The sequence below is a fragment of the Tyto alba genome, unplaced genomic scaffold, assembly GCF_018691265.1.
Source record: "Tyto alba isolate M040663 unplaced genomic scaffold, T.alba_DEE_v4.0 Super-Scaffold_41, whole genome shotgun sequence".
Lineage (NCBI taxonomy): Eukaryota > Metazoa > Chordata > Aves > Strigiformes > Tytonidae > Tyto > Tyto alba.
The window spans coordinates 14,086,218-14,105,055 of NW_024881317.1; the positions used below are offsets into that span (position 1 = coordinate 14,086,218).

Below are 18,838 nucleotides of genomic sequence, written 5' to 3' on the forward strand. Positions count from 1 at the left end.
AAATAAGCAATGCTACTTTAACCATTTGAGGAACATCAGAATCCCTTCACCTCCTGGAAAATCACGTGAAATAATCTAGAAAGATGAAAGCAAAACAGTAGATACTTCTTTGCAGGGGTTAAGGGAAGACATAGACAAGTTTAAACGCTATTATGCAAACTTTTAAAAACAGAAGGTCAGAAATACTGTGAGTACTATGAGTTTAAAATCTAAATATTAGGATAATTAGATGTTCAATGCTTTACTCACATGTTGAAACAGACTGTTTACCATATGTTAGACAAACTTACACATGAAAACCTCTAAAAATTAGATCTGTCACCCAGGTAACATTGAGGTTCCTTAACAGGCATTCAGAACAAATGCAGCCATCTGATTCAATGCTAGTACACAAGACATTTTTCACTTTTTACACGGAAGCTCTCTAGACAACCCACAACCGTGCTGTCATTGTAGAAATGTGGAACAGAATTAGCACACAGATACTGAGAACACAAGTACTGTGTTAGTGCAAACATCAGCAAACCATGCAGCTTGTAAGAGTGCCTTGTGTCACGCTAGCTCAGACAACATTTGCTTTAAAAGAAAAGGATGAATAACTTCTGAGTCTACAGTCTCCATCAGTAACTGTACCTTGGCCCACACCTAAGCCACTTGCTAGCAGAGTGGTTAGTTGCCCAGGGCAGCTGCTTGTTGGGACAACAAAATGTATCCTATTAAGTCCAACTATTGCCTCACTGCCTATTTTAAGTCAGATGGGTAAAAAGAGATGGGAGGTGTTGATCACTCCACGGTGGAGGGAGACAAATATATTTACTATCCCAAAATGAGAGCAGTTAGATGGTAGGGCAGAGCCATGGGAGGAAAAGCACTAGTTAGGAAAAGGAAGGAGGGACAGGAGAACTCCATCATAAGCAGTTGAAAATAATCCAGGTCCCTGCAAATCCCCGCTTCTTGAACCCTCTACTCACTGAGCTCTTGTTCTTCACCTCCATCTATCAGAATTTAAAATAAATCCAACCACACACTTACCATGTAAGGAGATGGTGCATTATCATCTGAAACACTGTAGAATGACACTTCAACTGGCAGAGTCATGTGCGTGGGACAAAAGACTCCACTTGCTCCCACTTCTGCTGTGAAACCCTCCACGACACCAAGCGGGTCTAAGCGAAAATTCAGGACAGATTCCTGAAAAACGAAACACATACAGCTTCAGTTGGGAACACCTTGAATAGAATATAGCCAGCAAACAAGAAAACAAGTTTATGTAAGAACTCGGGTCTTTTGTAAGGTGACCTGCCAAAAATCAACACTGAGGCAAAAATGGTGATGAACAGCAGAACAAGTCAGCGAGACAATAGTGGCTTAAGAGAAAGCATCATCCAAGTCCAGTCCTACTGAATCCTACTGAAACTAGTGCAAAAGCCCACAGAGAATTTTATTGCAGCAGGATCTATGCATGATTTCCCTTGACATATACTATCTGAAAAAAATTGATAATCTAGAATCTGCAACTTTCCTCCACATATTCACTCCATACTTCACAAATATGGAGTATGAAACCACTCATTATGTTACATGAAGTGAAAAGCTGGAGGCTACACTTCAAATACGTTCTGTTTATTACACTGTTTTAACACAGCTTTTGTGACATACTAAGTAGACTTCAAGAGTAAAAATGTAAATCCTTTTTTTGAGGTATATGCATTATAAACATGAACAATTACAAGTTGCTAAATCCCATGTCAACAGAACACCTCTTAACTTGACCATAGTGCAAAATAAAAGTTATAATCAAACTCATTGTATCTGAATCTGAGACAAAATCTCTGAGGCATAAAATACATGCCTTTATAGCTGGAAATTAAAACAAATTTTATTCAATTCAATTATGAACTTTTACATTGTAATTGGGCTGGAATTATTCACAGTAATGCACTTTTAAAAGCAGTACAGAAGAATACTAAAAATACCACAAGAATTCTAGAGAATATGCAATACCTCAAAGTTTCCCAGAAGGCTAAGACTTGTTAGTGGTGGAGCACTAGAACTTAGAAATGGTTTCCCATGGCTCTCTGGATCACTGTCTCTGTTTATACATTGTTGTGGGCTATTAAAAAAAAAAGATAGAATAAATATAAAGGATAAAACACATTTGCTTTTGTCTTCTGGATATAAACAGCTCTAAGAAAGAATCGTTTACTTACTGTATTACAAAATGTTGTTCTAAAGAAGTAACAGTTGATTATTGCCTGTTAATCCTTTAGCAAAACATTTTCTAGTTAACTGAAAAAATACTTTCCCAAGTTTTACATTACAAGGGAAAGACATTAAAAATTTAGGTTGCTCATTAACTCTATTAGCAGGAACCAAAGTATCAGATTATTTTCTCTTGTATGCAGGTATTTTTGTCTCATATCCCGATGTTTCCAACATAAAACTACAATACTAAAAACTGTTTATGGTACTTTTATTCATGCGCAAAACATCACGGTCAGTCCCTTTTAAGAATTAAGTTCTCTCAACAAGTTAAGGCAAAATGTTTAACCTGTTCAACCCTAAGAAGAAAACAGAACACGAAAATAACACTGATCTGAAAAAGAATCAACAATTACTATATTTTCTGTTTAAATTTCAAGTGTCTCTTACAGCATACCTACCCCTGCACAGGACAGTTTTTCCTGGCAGCAGCTCTCATACCATAGTTATGTCCCAGAGCTCTGCTAATCTGGAAAGCCCTGGGGCAACTCAGCTGCCAGGCCTTATTTCAAAATAAGGATTCTTTTGAAAGGCACCCATTTTTTGTCTTTGCTAACATGCTTTACTGTTGCATACAGATACGTATATATACTATGTGTCCTCTAAAATTCTAAATGTTTCTGGTAAATAAAACATACATACCTTCTTGCAGACAGACATTTCAACTGCAGCAGTGATGAATCCAGATCAAAGCATCCAGACTGTGTTTTTCTTTGAGGAACCTCAAGAGGAAAAGAATATGCTAATTTGAAAGCTGTATCTCTAATAAGGACAATTTTGCCAAGTAAGCACAAGTTTGCCAAGAATTTTCATGACATTACAAAATTATAAAAACAGCAGAAGAGAGCAGTCCCTATACATTGTAAAGTTAGTGAAGAAAATTCTAAAATTAATGACAAGACTGTAAATCCTGATTAACAGGAAGTACTTAAATAAAGACTTATTCAAGAGGCTGATGTCTCTTTGGAACAGTACAGAACATTAGTAATAAACAGGCTGTAACAATTTTCATCCAAGTTCCCTGAAAATATGACAGCCTTTACAAGCACTGAAGAATAAAACATATCATGTCTTGATTACAGAACATCACTACTTCAGTAGTTTTAATTGGGACTGTCTTTTTCTCTAAAACTCCCAACAACCTACCAAGAACTGTTACACTTCCCCAGTGTCTTTCTGTCTTAACACAGCAGCTTTGTATCACTTAGTCATTCAATGAAATCTCTGATTGCTGAAGAATATATGGTACAAACTGTTCACAGAAACAAAAGCTTTGGAATAATAGACAATCAGGTATTAATAACTCACACAAACTCTTAAATGACAAAATACATTTGCTTACACTTAGAACATGAATCATCAAAATGCTTTCCCTCGTGCTCTAAAGTATCACCAAAGGGGTTTTTTTTTGCCATAGAATTTTCTAATGTCACCTTGTGTTAATCTTGATAGTATCTCAACAACTATCTCTTTAATATTTTCTTTTCCAACTTCATTGGAGTGTTAACTCTCAAATTTCCACTTGCAAGAGTATTCACTCTGACACTGAAAGTAAAACACACACACTTCACCTAGGTCATTTATCAAATTTTCTACCATACACAGATCTTAAAAGAACAAAATCCTTCCTTTCTCATTGAAAAGGTAAGTTATAATTTCAACAATAAACTTACAGGACTTGAAAGCAGAGGCAATCCAGTTCTGGGATGAAAAGCCTTGGTTGAAGTTCCGTCCAAGGATCGAAAATTATGTTTCCGCCATATATTTGTGTTTTTTAGAGATGGTGCTTTCTGTTAGCAAAACAAATTTACTCAAGATATAAGTGTGATACTTCAATGGCCTATCATGGCAATACTGTGCATGCTGTAATGGGGAAGGCTTCTGAACCAGGTGGATCTGCATCTCACTAGCATATTATGGAATATTCAGTATAAATTCCCCTTGACTCAATCTACAGTCACACAGGCTATTCACTAAAGATCACATACCATATTCAGACACTAGTAAATCTATAAAAAGACAGGATGCCTAACTGCCTATGAAAACTATCATTCGTAATGCTATCACCATGAGCAGAATAAGACAATGCTCTTCTCAATGTTAAACTTACAATTAAGGAAGGTATGGGGGAGGCACTACCGGCCAAACGTTACCTCAGACTAAGACGACAATAGTAACATGCTGCTTCCTATGAAGTCAGACTTAAATCCCTCTTCATATTGGTCCTTAGCAGGTATTTAGGTACAAGCTATCTGACTAAGAGCAGCTATAGGAATTGGTCTTTTCCCTTATGTATTTACCTGTACATCTGGGTTCTTCAGCCGCTCACACTTAACTATGCCATCTTCTGTAGGTTTCTTCTGACAAGTGCTTTGGAAATCAAGGCCTATTGGGTCTTCATTCTCATCATGTGCAGTTTTCATTTTATCCTGTTTGGTTTTGTTTTTGAAACTGTCATGGTCTTTATTTAAATAATTTTCAATACTAATAAGCTGAGTATTTTGCTCATAAATATTTGGTTTTTTTGAGTCTTTATCTAAACACTTGAGCTCATTTTTGTGCAAAGAGTCAGATACCTGCATCACAGTTGCTTTTTTTGTACCTTCAAGTATTCTGCATTTATCTATCTGTAAATTGTTAAAACTGTCCATGCCATTGTTCTCACTAACAACTGTTCTTTCTTTAAGTTTATTTGTGCAAATCTGTTCATCAATGCTGCTGAAATTTGAACACTGTTTAATTCTGTTGGTTATCTGGTCTTTCTGTGCATAACCAAAATGTATCGTTTCAAATTTATCTGGTGATTCAGATTTGTTTTCTTTAATACATGATGATGATGTGTGAATGTTAGTAAATGCATGAGAAGTTTTATTTGAAGTCTGGTGAAATGCATTTCGGACAGCTTCACTGGGTTTTGCTAAAACCAATTTTCTTCTTGCCTGGAGTTTCAGAGAAGCTTTCAATTCTCCATCAAACCTAGAAGGACTGATAGGAGTATCAGGTGTCTTCGTCTTTGATTTACTGCTCTCTTCTAACAAAGAAAAATCAGATTTAGCAAAAGGAACAGGAGACGGTTCCTTGCATTTCTTCAGCAAATTTTCATCTTCATATGTACTTCGGAAAATTTTTGAAGTAACTGGGCTAGTCTCATGTGCTTTGAATGGACGTCCAGTAACATGAGAAGTGGCTGGATCACAATGAATCAGGTGTTGGGCAATCCTCGCTATCACCTCCTGCCGCTCTTGGAGCAGAGAATCGATCAGGGGATTGCACTCTCCTGCCGACTGACGGCCACAGTGGTTCACTGGAACACGGGTGTCAAGCAGTGTGATCTCTGGTATTGCTCTAGTTTTGCCTTCGCCACCATCTTCTTGTATTGCATTGTCTAGGTTGGCAACAGAAACAGGGGAGGTTTCCTTGCCTTTCCTTGGTAAGTTTTCCTCTTCATAACTACTCCGAAAAGCTTTTGGTGTAACCGAGCTGTTTTCATGTATGTTGAATGGACGTCCAGCAACAACTGGTGAAGTAGCTGGATCACAGTGAATCAAGTGCTGAGCAATCCTTGCGATGACTTCTTGTCGCTCTTGAAGTAAAGAGCCTATCAAAGGATTGGTTTCTCCTGTGGGCTGATGGGAGCAATGACTATTTGAAACACGGGAATCAACTAGTGAAAAGGATTTAAAAGTTCTGACAGGCTTTTCGTGAGATTGTGTCTTACTGTCTGCTGTAGCATTATAGCACTGAACTTTAGACTGTGATGCCCCAAAGTCAGATCCAAGTCCGGTGGATGGATAAAGTTTTAAATTTCTGATAGATGTAGTAAATTCAGGCGTCTTTTTTCCATTAAGCAGGCCTTCAGGTGTCATTGTCCATGTCTGTTTCCCACAGAAGCGCTGTGAACTGGAGGTGCTGCATTGCTGTGCCGCACTGGAATCGCTGTGCTGAAGTAACTTACGGTCTTGCATTCGCTTTTCGTAAAAGCTAAGGTTGGTGTGAATACTACAGGTCAAAACTGGGTAGTTTGATTGTCTGGGCAAGGACTGGACACTGACTCTCAAGGCCACATTGTGAGAAACATTAGGAACAGGAAAGACATGCTCAGTTGGTGTCTGGGAGAATGTCCATTGCAAGTCCACATCTGCAGCGCTCACCCTGAAACAACAGAGAAGGTCATTTACAGAAATATCTAAGTGAAGAGTCTATCTACTTCAAAACACAAATGTCTAAGAAAAAGCACTGCAGACACCATCAACTGCTCTACTTTGCCAAGTATAAGAATCCTATACAACCGCCAAAGTACTGGGCCAGCAATGACATGGCACCTTCTGAGAGCAAACAGGAAAAATAGGAGGGAAGAATGGTTTTAAGACAAATTGCAACAACCTGCAAACAGCAAATGAGGTTTTTTTCCATCCCAGACATACCTGTACAGAATGTTTCGGGGAACAGCACCATGTGAAACACTCAGCCACGCACTTAGCTGAGAGAAGAAAACAAAAGAGCGAACAGCCAATAAAAGGGTCTTCTCTTCAATAAATCGATCTCCACTCCTAAAATGTATTAAGAGAAGCACATGGGTGTTGGGAAAAATATACAGAGAATTATTAGAACTAGAACATTTTCAGATCTTCATTCTGAAAATAAAACACAGCTGAATTAAGCAAAACAATGAAACTGCCCAAAACATTTTGAAGATTACAGAACTTGATTTGGTTTTATCCACACAATAATTTATACAATTTAACATAATGAATAACCATATTCAACTAAGAACATTTCATACTCTGCATTGCACAATGTGCACTGCACAAAGTATGAGTACAGGAAGGCTAAGATTAAAAGATGCTTAGATTTCACTGGTAAATACTGGTTTTCTTAAAGCAGTCCTCATGGCCAAGGGCCAGTTCAAAACCACTAATTGAATACCTTAAGGACTTTAATATGACAAGATTCTTCTAATTATCAGCTAATCCTAATATCTAACTTACTGGCGAGGAACTGGCTCCAAAATCCACCTTTCTAACAGCAATGCATCTTGTTTGATTGCAGGATCATTTAAATCATTCCCCTCAGAGGTGGGCCCTTCATCACTATAGCAACAGTCTGGAAGTAGCATCACTTCTACCATGATTGGAATATTGTTCTTCCACAGTAGCATAACCTCAGATCTGGTTCGCCTGGCTTGACGACACTGAGGGAAAGAAAAAAATGTCAACACATGCAAGCCATAAAAATACTAGCCAGATTTATATCTACTTTACAAACATGTTCCAAAGTACTGGAAAAGGGTAAGGGTCAAATTCTGCAAACTAGGTTTCATCAAATCAGAGATAAGATTCCACAGCTATTAAATGAAAAATAATTAACAAATCCTTTGTGGTTGACATCTGAGCAACTTTTGTAGAAAAAGAGCTCATAAAAATACATTTCACCAATCACTATACTTTGCTACCTTCTATTTCTCTCTCCACAAATTGTTCTCTTGGATAAACAAACTGAATCAGTGTCTTTATAAATTCTGTCTTGAAGAAGGCCAAATGCTGCATGAATAATAACTTAAATTCACATAGCACTTATAAACATGTACTTGAGAGATGGGATGGTCCAACCTTACTCCCAGATAGACTAGATTTGATGTCATTTTGGGATTGCTAACTTTTAAAGAATACCTGGAAAGGCAAAAGGTTAGGCAAGTCAGCCTACATTAAAAAAAAAAAAAAAAAACAAAAACAAAAAACTAAAACCCAAAACCCACAGACCGAGAATGCCAAGTATAGCACTCTTCATTTGCATAATAAATGCAAATTTATTATGCAAAAAACCTCTAATAGGTACTGCATTCAGGTAGTCGTGCAGAATTTCATGTTCAAGGATAAAAGGTTTAATGATCTCTCATTCTGAGGACAGATCTATTATTAGTATAATACTGAACTACATGCTCATTTAAACGCAGGACTGACAGAAAGCAATTGTTATTCATGCTTAACTGTGAATCTACCGTGGAGTTCTCAGCTAACTTTAATCATAGTAGCAAGGATGTATGCCACGGCACTTAAAATGAAACGGGTACCATCATACCTGAGCCAGTTTGTCACTGCATTCATGCTTAGTTGTTGGCGGCTGACTTGATTGTGCCGGTGGGCAATGAAAGCCCTCTGTTCTGCCCTTGATCGAATACTCGGGCGTTCGACCTTCCGTGATCAACAAGGCCAAGGAGACCAGGAACTCCTCAGCTTCATACTCAAAATATTCATCCAAAGTATCTGTCATTTCAAAAAGATAAAAAATACTTACATCTGCTGTATAACAAGCTTTCAGCTGCTGGCTGACCCTGCAGTTTGTTTCAATTTACACTCAAAACAACAGTTAAAGGAAATGGATCTTTGTATCAGGCTGGCTGCACTCCTCATAAGGCCCAAGTTACTGTACCACCACAAAACAACTTCACTCATCTCATAACATTGTCACTACAAGCAGACAAAATTATAAATAATCTAAAGAAACCTTCACATAATAACTAGTCAATGCACCAGATTTCAGCAGTGCTGAGAAACAACTGTGTTGTGAACCACAGCTGGATCACAGCTTCTCCAGAATAAAAGAAGCTTCCTGGACTCTAGACTCTAGTGGGAGAATTCTCATGGCAATATGACTTTGCATCATTAGTATCATGTTATAGATAGAAAGAGAAGCTGCAACACATCATAAAATACATTAAAAATTGAATAGGAAACAAATATTTACTTTTATTGGAAAAAGTGGGACACAATGTTCTTCAAGATTTTTATTGCAAATCCCTCCTGCTGAGAGCAAGGCTGAAGAGGTCCATTTTTAGTTACCATTAACACATAGGAAAGGCTCCCAGGGAATATACACAGTATTCATTGGTTTGTATCATGGTCAGTCTAAACTTGTGCAAAGAATTAAAACTCAACAAGTCTTCACAGAGAGAGCAGTAGCTGGCATTGCTCTTCATGAATTACCCTGGCACACTCGATTTCCACAGAGGTAGGATGCACAAGTTCCCTGATTCTATGGTGTTTTGTAGAGCACCCTTCTCCTCCTCCTCCTCCCTCATCACGAGGATGTCACACATCACTCAAAAAGATTCAAGTACAACCAGATTGTGTCATTCTCCTCTGCTTGGAAATGCTTGTTTCAAAACTACTTAGCTGCTGAAAAGGTTACAGAAAAATCTCTTTTTCTGAGAAAGCTAAAATGCATTCACTTCAAAGTCTATTTTAAGAGTCGCAAAGAAAAGCAGGTGGAGGCAAGGCTGTCAGCAGTTCTTTACCTTAACATTTTAGGGGCAAAAAAGCACATGACATCTTCACAATTTTAGCTTAAATGTCCTATGTCATCCACCAAAACAAAATGGCCACAGGGACAGAGTTAATTTCTATTCATGTTTTCATTACCATGCATAAAATACCTTTCCAATTGGAAAAAAATATAATTCAGAAGGATTTTTTTGTCTTCATGCTCTAATAGCTGAGCATTTGGCAAACACTGCAAGACAGACTTGAGAGATCCATACAAGAAGGGATGCATGAAACAAAAGCTCCAATTAAGTGTGCAATTACCTGCGTATGCAAATTGTAAAGTGTGTAGAACTGGCTTTTGCATGTACATATTTGCCTAGCCCAGGCTTGTAATCCATAGACCCCAGGGCTTACAGCCTATTTTGAAGGTTCTACATAAGGTAAATAAGAGAAGTCAGCCCACTGCTGGGGGACTGTGTTCATTGCACAGGAGTCCTCATCTTTACTGACTCCTTTTTCCTCCTTTTTGAAGGAATGCACTTACACAGATGCTTTGGGTAGCAGGGACGGACTATAACCGGGACCCTCTTCCTGCTGTGCACCCATGGGCATCCACAGCACATGCAGCCGGTGGTACAGCACCCCGACCTGCGCCACACGTGACACAGCTGCATGCACACATCTGTGAAAACGTGCCAGGCGCTGGACTGCCATAACCAGCACAAGTCCTGTGGCTCTGTCCTCTGAGGGGGCAGGGGGAGAGTAGGGAAGGGGCTCTTCCAAAACACCTTCAACGCCAGCTGCCTGCCCCCAAGCCCTGGAAGGGACCATCGGCCCTGGAAGAACAGGGTGCTGCCAGGACAATTCATCATCTGGCCACCACCTGCCCTCTGGCAGAAGAAAATCCAGAGGATAGATGAATTACCCAGGAGGACCCCATATGGCACATGAACGATACATTAAATCATCTGGCATGAGTCAAAATGGTCATTCATCTGACGGATGGCAGAAAATGACTAATAAAGGGGGTGAATGAAAGATTAAAGGAATGGTAAATAACAGAGAGGACAAGACACTTAGGTAGTGATTTGAGTCACCTACAAAATTAGGCACCTGCAATTTATTATTTTTTTTTACTCCAGCTGAAAGTCTGGTGAACAATAGGCAAGTCATACATGGGGATAGGGAAATGGAATTTGGAGAGACTCTGAAAAGAATTCGGGTATTATAGCTGACAAAAAGGAAAAAAAAAAAATTCAGCATTATCTTGCTGCTAACACAAGCATCATGCTCATCTTTATGACCAAAGGCCATGGTAATGTTAAGAAATCCACAGCAGGAAGGATCATTACTGGAGAATTTTTCCTACTGACACAGAAGTTCCAAAAATCTAGAAAGTGTTCAGCTGGAGTGATATTAATTTCAACAAGAACTGCCTCATGCTTAGCAGGCTAAACAGAAGGTGAATTCATCCTTAAGAAAAAGTAAGAGGAGTTCTGTTTAGTTAAAATACATAAAAACATGTATGGTGTTAAAGAAAAAAAAAAAAAAACACATCAGAGAGCTTGATCAAGATCTGCATATGCTTATGCAGAGAGATCCTATCTCAAACACCTTCTTACTGTAACAGAAATGTGCACGGTAAGATACGATACCTGAAAATTTACGCTAGAGAATTTTAAATGGCAAGTAACAGTAAAATAGACGTGCCCTTTAACATTAGGAGCTTACTATGTGAAGCAGTAGACCTTCTATTATTTGGCTCTCTTTCTTAGAGAGAGCCCATGTTTGATAAAAAGCTTCTGGACTTGCCACAAACTAAGAGATAAATCCTATGGCCTGAGTGCTTCTGCTGAGCCGGTTAGATTCAGATAAAAAGCCCACCCCCTTTCTGCATTTAAAAAAATCTGATACCAAAGCTTATATTGTATACTTAAAATGCTCAGTGTCCTCACAAACACTGCTTCTGCTCCTCTATCAGACCTATTATTTCAGAAGCAACCAGATCCTTGCCTTAAGGATGGAAGAGGAGACCCAGCTAGCTAAAGAGACATTTGTGTTGACTGCAGTTACAAAAACATAATGTTGTTTCAAAACAAAAACCTGCATCTTGTTAAAGGATGATAAACAGCAAGTACTGAACTAGGAAATGCTACTGTTTTCATAACAGCATTATAAACACAAGGCCAACACTTTAAAATTGTATCAGCTATCTAACAAACCAAGTATTTGATCTGGACTTTAAAAAAAAAAAAGTTTAAAGCACAAATAGCAACGGATCTTGAGAAACATGTTTTCCTACAAAATTCATGTGGCATATTGTCTTTTTGCAGCTCTACTAGATTTCTATATTGTTTATCAACTTCTAAAAGCTTTCATAAAGGAAAAAACCCTATAAATACTGAGAAGCCTGGTAATTGTTCCTATACAACAGACACAGATGATGCAAGTTGATGTAATTGAGGACAAGGGTGGAAAGACATTTATAGAAACAGCAAACTCAGTGTTTAGTTTAAAAAAGTCTTACTGTGTGTGTGCGCTGTAACTGTTTGCTTTTGTGTATGAATCAGCCCTGTTGAAGACACACATCACAAACTGTGCACAGAATAACCTCAATCCTATAATCTGACCATACAAATACGATTATTATTCTGCTTCATTTCTAGCAATGGAACATGCAAGTATATAGCATAAAATACACATCACATCAGTCTCTGGATTTTATTCCTCTTAAAATACAAAAAGTCCCATTAGTTGACACAAGTACACAGGAATTAAAGTAACAAGGCACTACAGCTCTTTAATCAATACATTGAAACTAAAGTTTATTGACCAGGTGGTCACAAGAGATAGCAGCAGAGGTCAGACTACTCTTGGAGGAAAAGAGAGGAAAATATATATTTAGACTGAAGCTACTACATATGACTCAAAACATACAGTACATCATTTTTCCTTCCTTTGTCTCCTGCACATACCAACCTCAACAAAGACTAATTTTCTACATCTTCTGGACAAACAGAAAAGACCATTTAACCAGACATGTTATAAAGAGTCTTCAAATCCTTGTCCTCCCCTGTCCATTACACACGTGCACAGTCACTGGATCACTGTAATAAAAAATACGAACTCAACCCCTTCCCCCCCAAAAAGTTAAATTGGCTCACATCCCAAAACCTCTATGGAAGTTAGGTATGTGGTACTAGTGAGTCACAAATCCACTTAACTGTAACCCAATGACTCCCCCAGAACTTCAGTTAATCCAGTTGTGCCCAGCTGACTCCTTTCCCAACTAGGTAACACTTGTGTGAACCAACTCCCTTCCCTTTCCTATTACAGCATTTTCTGTAGTAATTACAAAATGTTTTCCTGAAATATGTGTATGAGAAGAGCATTTAATCTATTTTCTAGCCTTAGACAGGAAACAAAGACATTCAGTATCATGTAACCCATTGTGCTCCAGGGGCACCAGAAAATACATCTGCAAGTTGCTTCCCTGTCCTGCCCGGGGACAGTGAGGCAGTGAACAGCCCCAGCAGAGCTCCTCCTGCCATGACCAGGCAGTGCTACAACTGTAATCTCTCTTAGTCCATGCTTATTTTATTGTCCTAGCACCTTTCATACTGCACTGGACACCACAAATATCTACCAAGCTTGTCCTCCTCTTCCAGGAGGAGAGCTCATTTACATAAAGTGCCTTTCTTCAAAGAAAGACAAAAGTTGTTCAACTTGAAGCATCCATTAATCCTGACATCCACTGATTTGGAGGGCTACTTTCTTAGAGAGTCCATGAAATAACTAATAATTGCCTTTAAATATGTTCTATAGCAGTCCATGATGGTTTTTGAAGGCCACCAATTTGAAGTAATCGGATTTCTATTTCACTTCTTAGAAAGTTGAAACCCAGTAAACAAAACACCAAACAAAATACGGAGTGCACGGTGTGGGCTGTCCGCATTCCCAGCTGACGCAAGCCGTGCTCCTGCCCTACCGCAGCTGCCCAGCAGGCACCATGGTATGGTGGTTGTCCACCTCTGCTCTCTGCTTTCTTCATGAACTACAATTTTTTTTAAAAGACTAAAAATATTGCATAAGTGCTTGGACCTTATTTTTTATACTTTTAGTACAAGCTCCATAAGGAGATGCTTCAGTCTAAAAGCCTCGTGGCAGGAGAGTCAGGTACACTAGAGAAAAAGCAGCTGCACTGTCAGTGTTCAGAACCCATCACCTCCTAGCAAAGGCATCGCTCTGCATTTAAAAAAATTATAGCAAAAGCTCTCTGGCCTTCCCCCAAAACAGTCAACTCTGAATGAGTTTTATTATCTCACTATTCCAAGAAGTAGGTTAAAGGTAGTTCCATATTTTAAGAGTAAGGCAGGGATTCAAGAAACTACTGTAAAGGAAATGAAACACAATGTAAACATTTGAGTAACAGCTTCTCTTCTGGAATTAGAAACACCTATGGAAGCTTCAGTTAACTAATTCCACATTGTGCTTCACTTCAAAAGAAAGTTGCCCTTGAACCCCCCAAATTCATGATTCTCTGAATGAGCAGTCATGTTGTGTCTGCATATTACACACCTGTAATTATATCTGAAGTCACACGCTTCAAAAGCCTTGCAATATTAAGAGTTCAAGTATAATTTAAGCTATCAAAAGTTAAACTCATGAGATGGCGTACTTGCTTCAAGAAACAAGCTATTAGTTAAGTTTACTTTAATTAAGCAAACGCAATGAACTGATTACCTTATCTTAGGAATACTCTTATACAGATTTTCTTTTGTCCCCCACATTGATTTCTGTCTTAGATTCTTAGGGCTCAAGATCTCTGAGCTTGGGGACAGCCATTATGAAAACATGAGGAGAGCAGCACAGTACCTCATCTTACTCACTGTCTTCTTACTTCTTCCAGGTTACCAAGCTGAACCACTACCTGATTATATCAAAGCAGTTCAGCTGTAGGCAGGAAATGGCACCATAGGAACTTTACACTAGGATTGATTCACACCAGCTATTCAAAGAAAATAGAGTATAAGCTATAAAAAAAATTACTGGGTCTACTTAGTTTTGTGTAGAATAGAAAGAAGTTTACCTGCTTTTGTATTGTTATGCCAGTTTATAATTAGAAAAACAAAACAAAGCACACCATCTTATAAGTAAGGAGGGATTTTTAAAAATCAAGACACATCTACATGGCAGCTGATGAAGTTACTCCAGAGCAATAAAAATCAATCAGTACCAATCAGTGCCATCAGCTCCACTCCAGACTGCAGTGCTGCAGTAACTCCCCAGGTACGTGTGTATCACTGCCTGTCTACCACACACTTCTGCCAGATGCCTCTCAGCATCTAGAGCTAATCTCCAGGCAGCTTCACCATAAAAGTTACCAAAGAGACTGGTCTTAAAATCAGGCTGATGGGAAAAAAAAAAAAAAAAAGGTGAAAAAAACAAAAAACACACAACAAACAAAACCTAACAAAAAATCCCCAAGCCATGTATGATTCACATTTTACCAAAGCTTATTCAGGTTCAAACAGTTTAATAAGTACAGAAATAAAATCCAGTTAAATTAATTTAAAGCTTAAATTTTCTGCAGTAATCTCAGAAACTACAGCTCCTAGAGTATAAAAAGCAGACTGTTAAACTGATCTGGGTGTTCCCATCTTGCTTCCTGCGTTTTGGCTGACATCCTATTTTGCCATCACCATACTGCTTACTGAGTCACTTTTCTTCCAACTGTAGCTTTCTATTTTTACCTAAGCAACAACAGTTTAACCTGCTTCTTTTGCATTTTTTTGGCATTAAACCAAATTCTAGATCCAATATTTGCATTTTGATCAGAAAATATGTTTTTTTTTTTCTTAACTAGACAATCAAAAGGAATACTTAAGAACAAATGAATGATGTAAGCTGAATTTTCTTGCTCCACAAGGAAATCACAAATTGTGAAGTAGGTCAATCATTATGATTTCATTGTCCGTATTTAGGAGGAAAGCAATACCTGAAAATGTGAAGTTTGAGGCTTGTTTATCAAACCTCAGTTCACCAAAAGTTGCAAGAGAGCTTGTATATTCTAAAATACAGTTGTTCCGCTGTATCCTGACATGGGTAAATAAGTGCTGAAATGTCACTATAGAGCTGTTACATTTTCACTGCTGCAATGCTTAGCACTGTAAATATAAGCCAGTTGGAGGAACAGAACATACACTTTTTGCTGATCCCTAAACTTAACAGTTTACAGAACAGGTTACAAAAGATGCTGCTTGTACCGACATGCTATAACCGGACAGGTACTGAAAGCAAAGAGGACTTGTCTCAGCTAATGCCCTTACTTAAGCACACATCAATTTGTGTTTTATTTTATATTATGGTTTCCTAGATTGTGATTTGGTTTAAATGTGACTACACAAAAAACTCCAAAGTTATATTATAATGAAACAAACATGCCTACCAGGAGCAGACTAAATAATTTTTAAGTTTTCCGTTTATTCTTCTCTAGCTTTTTATATTTTTTCCCTTGATAATCTAATTTAGGCAGAGCATTAGCTAATGTTAGAACAAACTGCATGACTTGATAAACTTACCTGAACAAAAAAACTTAAAAATCCTGACAAAGCAACAGGATTTCTAATTCTGCAACTCAAAACTATTTTTTCAGTTATTTCTCTTAGTTCATAAAAGAAAACAATTAGGAGAAAACATTTATTTTAGAATAAGTATGTGGCACTAAGTACAGGATAGACAATCAGCCGTAACTGGAAGGGAATAAAGTGTTTATATCTATCCTTCATTCTCATCATCGATACAGTGATTCACCCCCCTTGTAAATATACTGATAGAAGTTTTGCACAATTATATTGAAAACAAATTACTGAAATGCTCCTGTTTTAAATCCCACCCTAGTTCACAGGAGGAAACAAGGGCAATGTAGAGATCAGACCTAGGCTAGCTTCACAGTCACTGCCACCATAACGTGAAGCCGCATCCAACATGCTTGGTTTGGGGAGCTGAAGGAGCCGTGTGTCACCCTAGAACAGAAAACAGAGTGCACTTAAGCTTGCAGAATATATGAAGATTTCTTCCTGAAGTGTTTTTTGGAAAAACAAGTAAGCACTTTTATAATAAAATACATATTTTTTCCAATATGAGATTTTTAGAGATATATACTCATTTTTTATTATTATTTTTATTTTCCTCCACACCTCCTTCACTGATGTTGATGATGATGACTGTTTTGTCTTTCATCAAGGCTTCCCCAGTCAAGGGAACTTTGGAGATGAGGATGATGATGACTGATGACCATCATCACTATTGTTACTCACTAATTCAAGAACCAGTTTAGCAGCAACTACATGGCTGAAGATATACAGACTGAAGGCTTTCATCAGCTTACTCAACTTTATGTTAGCTGTAAACATACTGCAGTGGCTCAACTGCTGTTGCCTTCTTTTCAAAGGAAGCCCAGCATGAATTAACAATGAAAAAGCACGTGTATTTGGCTAATCCTCATCTCTTTCTGAAGGCATATCATCCACACGACATTTGCAGCTATTGAGTGCTGGAAGTCTAACTCCATTTGGAAGCCAAGACATCCCTCCCATTAAACAAGTTGGTGGCAGCTCTGCATTAAATTCCAGCTGTGATAGCATTTTTATAATGCATAAATAAAAATGCATGCCAGAAATTTTATTTGAGCCCTTAAACACAATACAACTCAGAACAACAGACGTAAGTTTCCTCTTTAATTTGCTTAAAAATTCAGCTTGACAAAGATTTAACTATTTGCAACTTCTGCAATATTTTATACAGAGATTGGTTTAAAGATGGAAAGCAGTAATTTGTGAGAATAAATCACTCCTAGATGTTACTGGAAAACAACACTGGAACATTTAAAAATCCTAAAGTAGGTATTTCAATGCTTATGAGAGATGCCAGATAGAGCAGCTCTTTATTTAAAACATGAAGTGTTTGCATCTTGTGCTGACTGGATTTTTGCTAAAGCGTTACTCAGTTTATTCCTCTGTAGCTTATCATCTTCACAATACATGCAAGGATCTTTGGGAACAGCATTCATAGTGATGTAGAGTTATAATTGCCAAAAAATGCTGGGTTTTAAAATTTCCCCACTAACACTGAAGATTCATCTCTCTGGGAAATTTCATGCTTTGTCTCATTATCTTAAATGTTTATTGTGCTTAGAAACTGACAATATACTTTCAAGTGTTCTTGTGCTTATTTTCCTGTTAATACTGATAAAACAACACTTCCTTTCTGAGTTGGAATTTAAAGTAGCTTTCAGCTCTCAAAAGGATTGTGTGTGAATGATTTGGAAGAGCCATTAAGGGCCTGAACAAAACTGTACTGGGAACACACAAAACTCCTGCTGGGGAAGGCCAGCCATGTGTGAGCAGAGCTTCCACTTTGGTTTATCATCACCAGGCACAAACTGTTATTCCTCCTTAAGTTCACTGAAAGAAAAAGAAGTTACATCATGTGCCATTTGCTTCAGACTGTAGTCAGACTTCTTGAAAATAAACAAGAGTGAATTTGAAAAGTGCAGTGTGAAAGCACTGACTCATTTTTGGGTGGAATCAACAGGGATGCCACAGCCACTGAAGTCAGAGAAACCCCTGAAAAAAGTACCATGTTGACATATGGGGTTGCACATTATGGAACCCTTCACTAAGTATGCAGTCTCCAACATAATATTGTTGCCAAAGCGAGTGAAGTTTTTTTAAGTATTAAAGCACTCAGCCTTCCACACAGTCTAAAAATTTTCAACAATCAGTAGCCAAACACTCTCATCTTCATGCTACAGTCAGGTGCCAATAAGCCCAACCAAAGGTTTTTAGTAGCCATGGTCTTCAGACTCTGACATCAGGAACTACTGACTTTAAGAGGCTAATTTAAACTTGCACAAATCAGACATCCCTGGTAATTCCTCCTTGTTTTTAATCTCTTGAAAAGTATCTCTTCTCAATATACAGAAAGATATAAGACTACCGAGGAACCTTTTGCATGTTGAAAATCTTCTCAAAGCTACCTATCAGTATCCATTTTTAATATATATTTTAATTTCTCAGTTTTATTGGGGTAACAAAACAAACAAAACAACAGAAAGACAGAGAAGGCTGTGGGATGGGGGTGGCAGAAGTCTAGATGTTTGGGAAAAAAAAAAAAAAAACAAAACAAAAAAACCCACATCTATGACCTAGTCCACTTTTTGGTGAAAGTAGTCTACTAAATTAAAAGGCTATTAAACAAACGAAACAAAAAACCTTCACAACAAACTAAATGAGGACTCCCATGTGCATGAT

The 18,838-nt window shown here is 37.9% G+C and overlaps 1 protein-coding gene across 4 annotated transcripts in view; it reads right to left on the minus strand.

Annotated features, from left to right (window-relative positions):
* FAM214A (family with sequence similarity 214 member A) overlaps positions 1-18,838 on the minus strand; it is a 50,089-nt gene that overhangs the window by 8,495 nt on the left and 22,756 nt on the right. For 2 of the 4 annotated variants that reach the window (XM_032982977.2, XM_032982976.2), the window contains 9 exons: positions 16,462-16,549; positions 8,341-8,525; positions 7,251-7,453; positions 6,687-6,812; positions 4,563-6,414; positions 3,936-4,052; positions 2,905-2,984; positions 2,005-2,113; positions 1,033-1,191 (listed from right to left, as the gene is read on the minus strand). In XM_032982977.2, coding sequence (XP_032838868.2) covers positions 1,033-1,191; positions 2,005-2,113; positions 2,905-2,984; positions 3,936-4,052; positions 4,563-6,414; positions 6,687-6,812; positions 7,251-7,453; positions 8,341-8,525; positions 16,462-16,513 — 2,883 coding nt within the window. In that variant the 5' untranslated portion in view covers positions 16,514-16,549. The remainder of the gene's footprint in view (positions 1-1,032; positions 1,192-2,004; positions 2,114-2,904; positions 2,985-3,935; positions 4,053-4,562; positions 6,415-6,686; positions 6,813-7,250; positions 7,454-8,340; positions 8,526-16,461; positions 16,550-18,838) is intronic. The other 2 variants (XM_032982978.2, XM_042803984.1) reach the window with 1 other exon arrangement.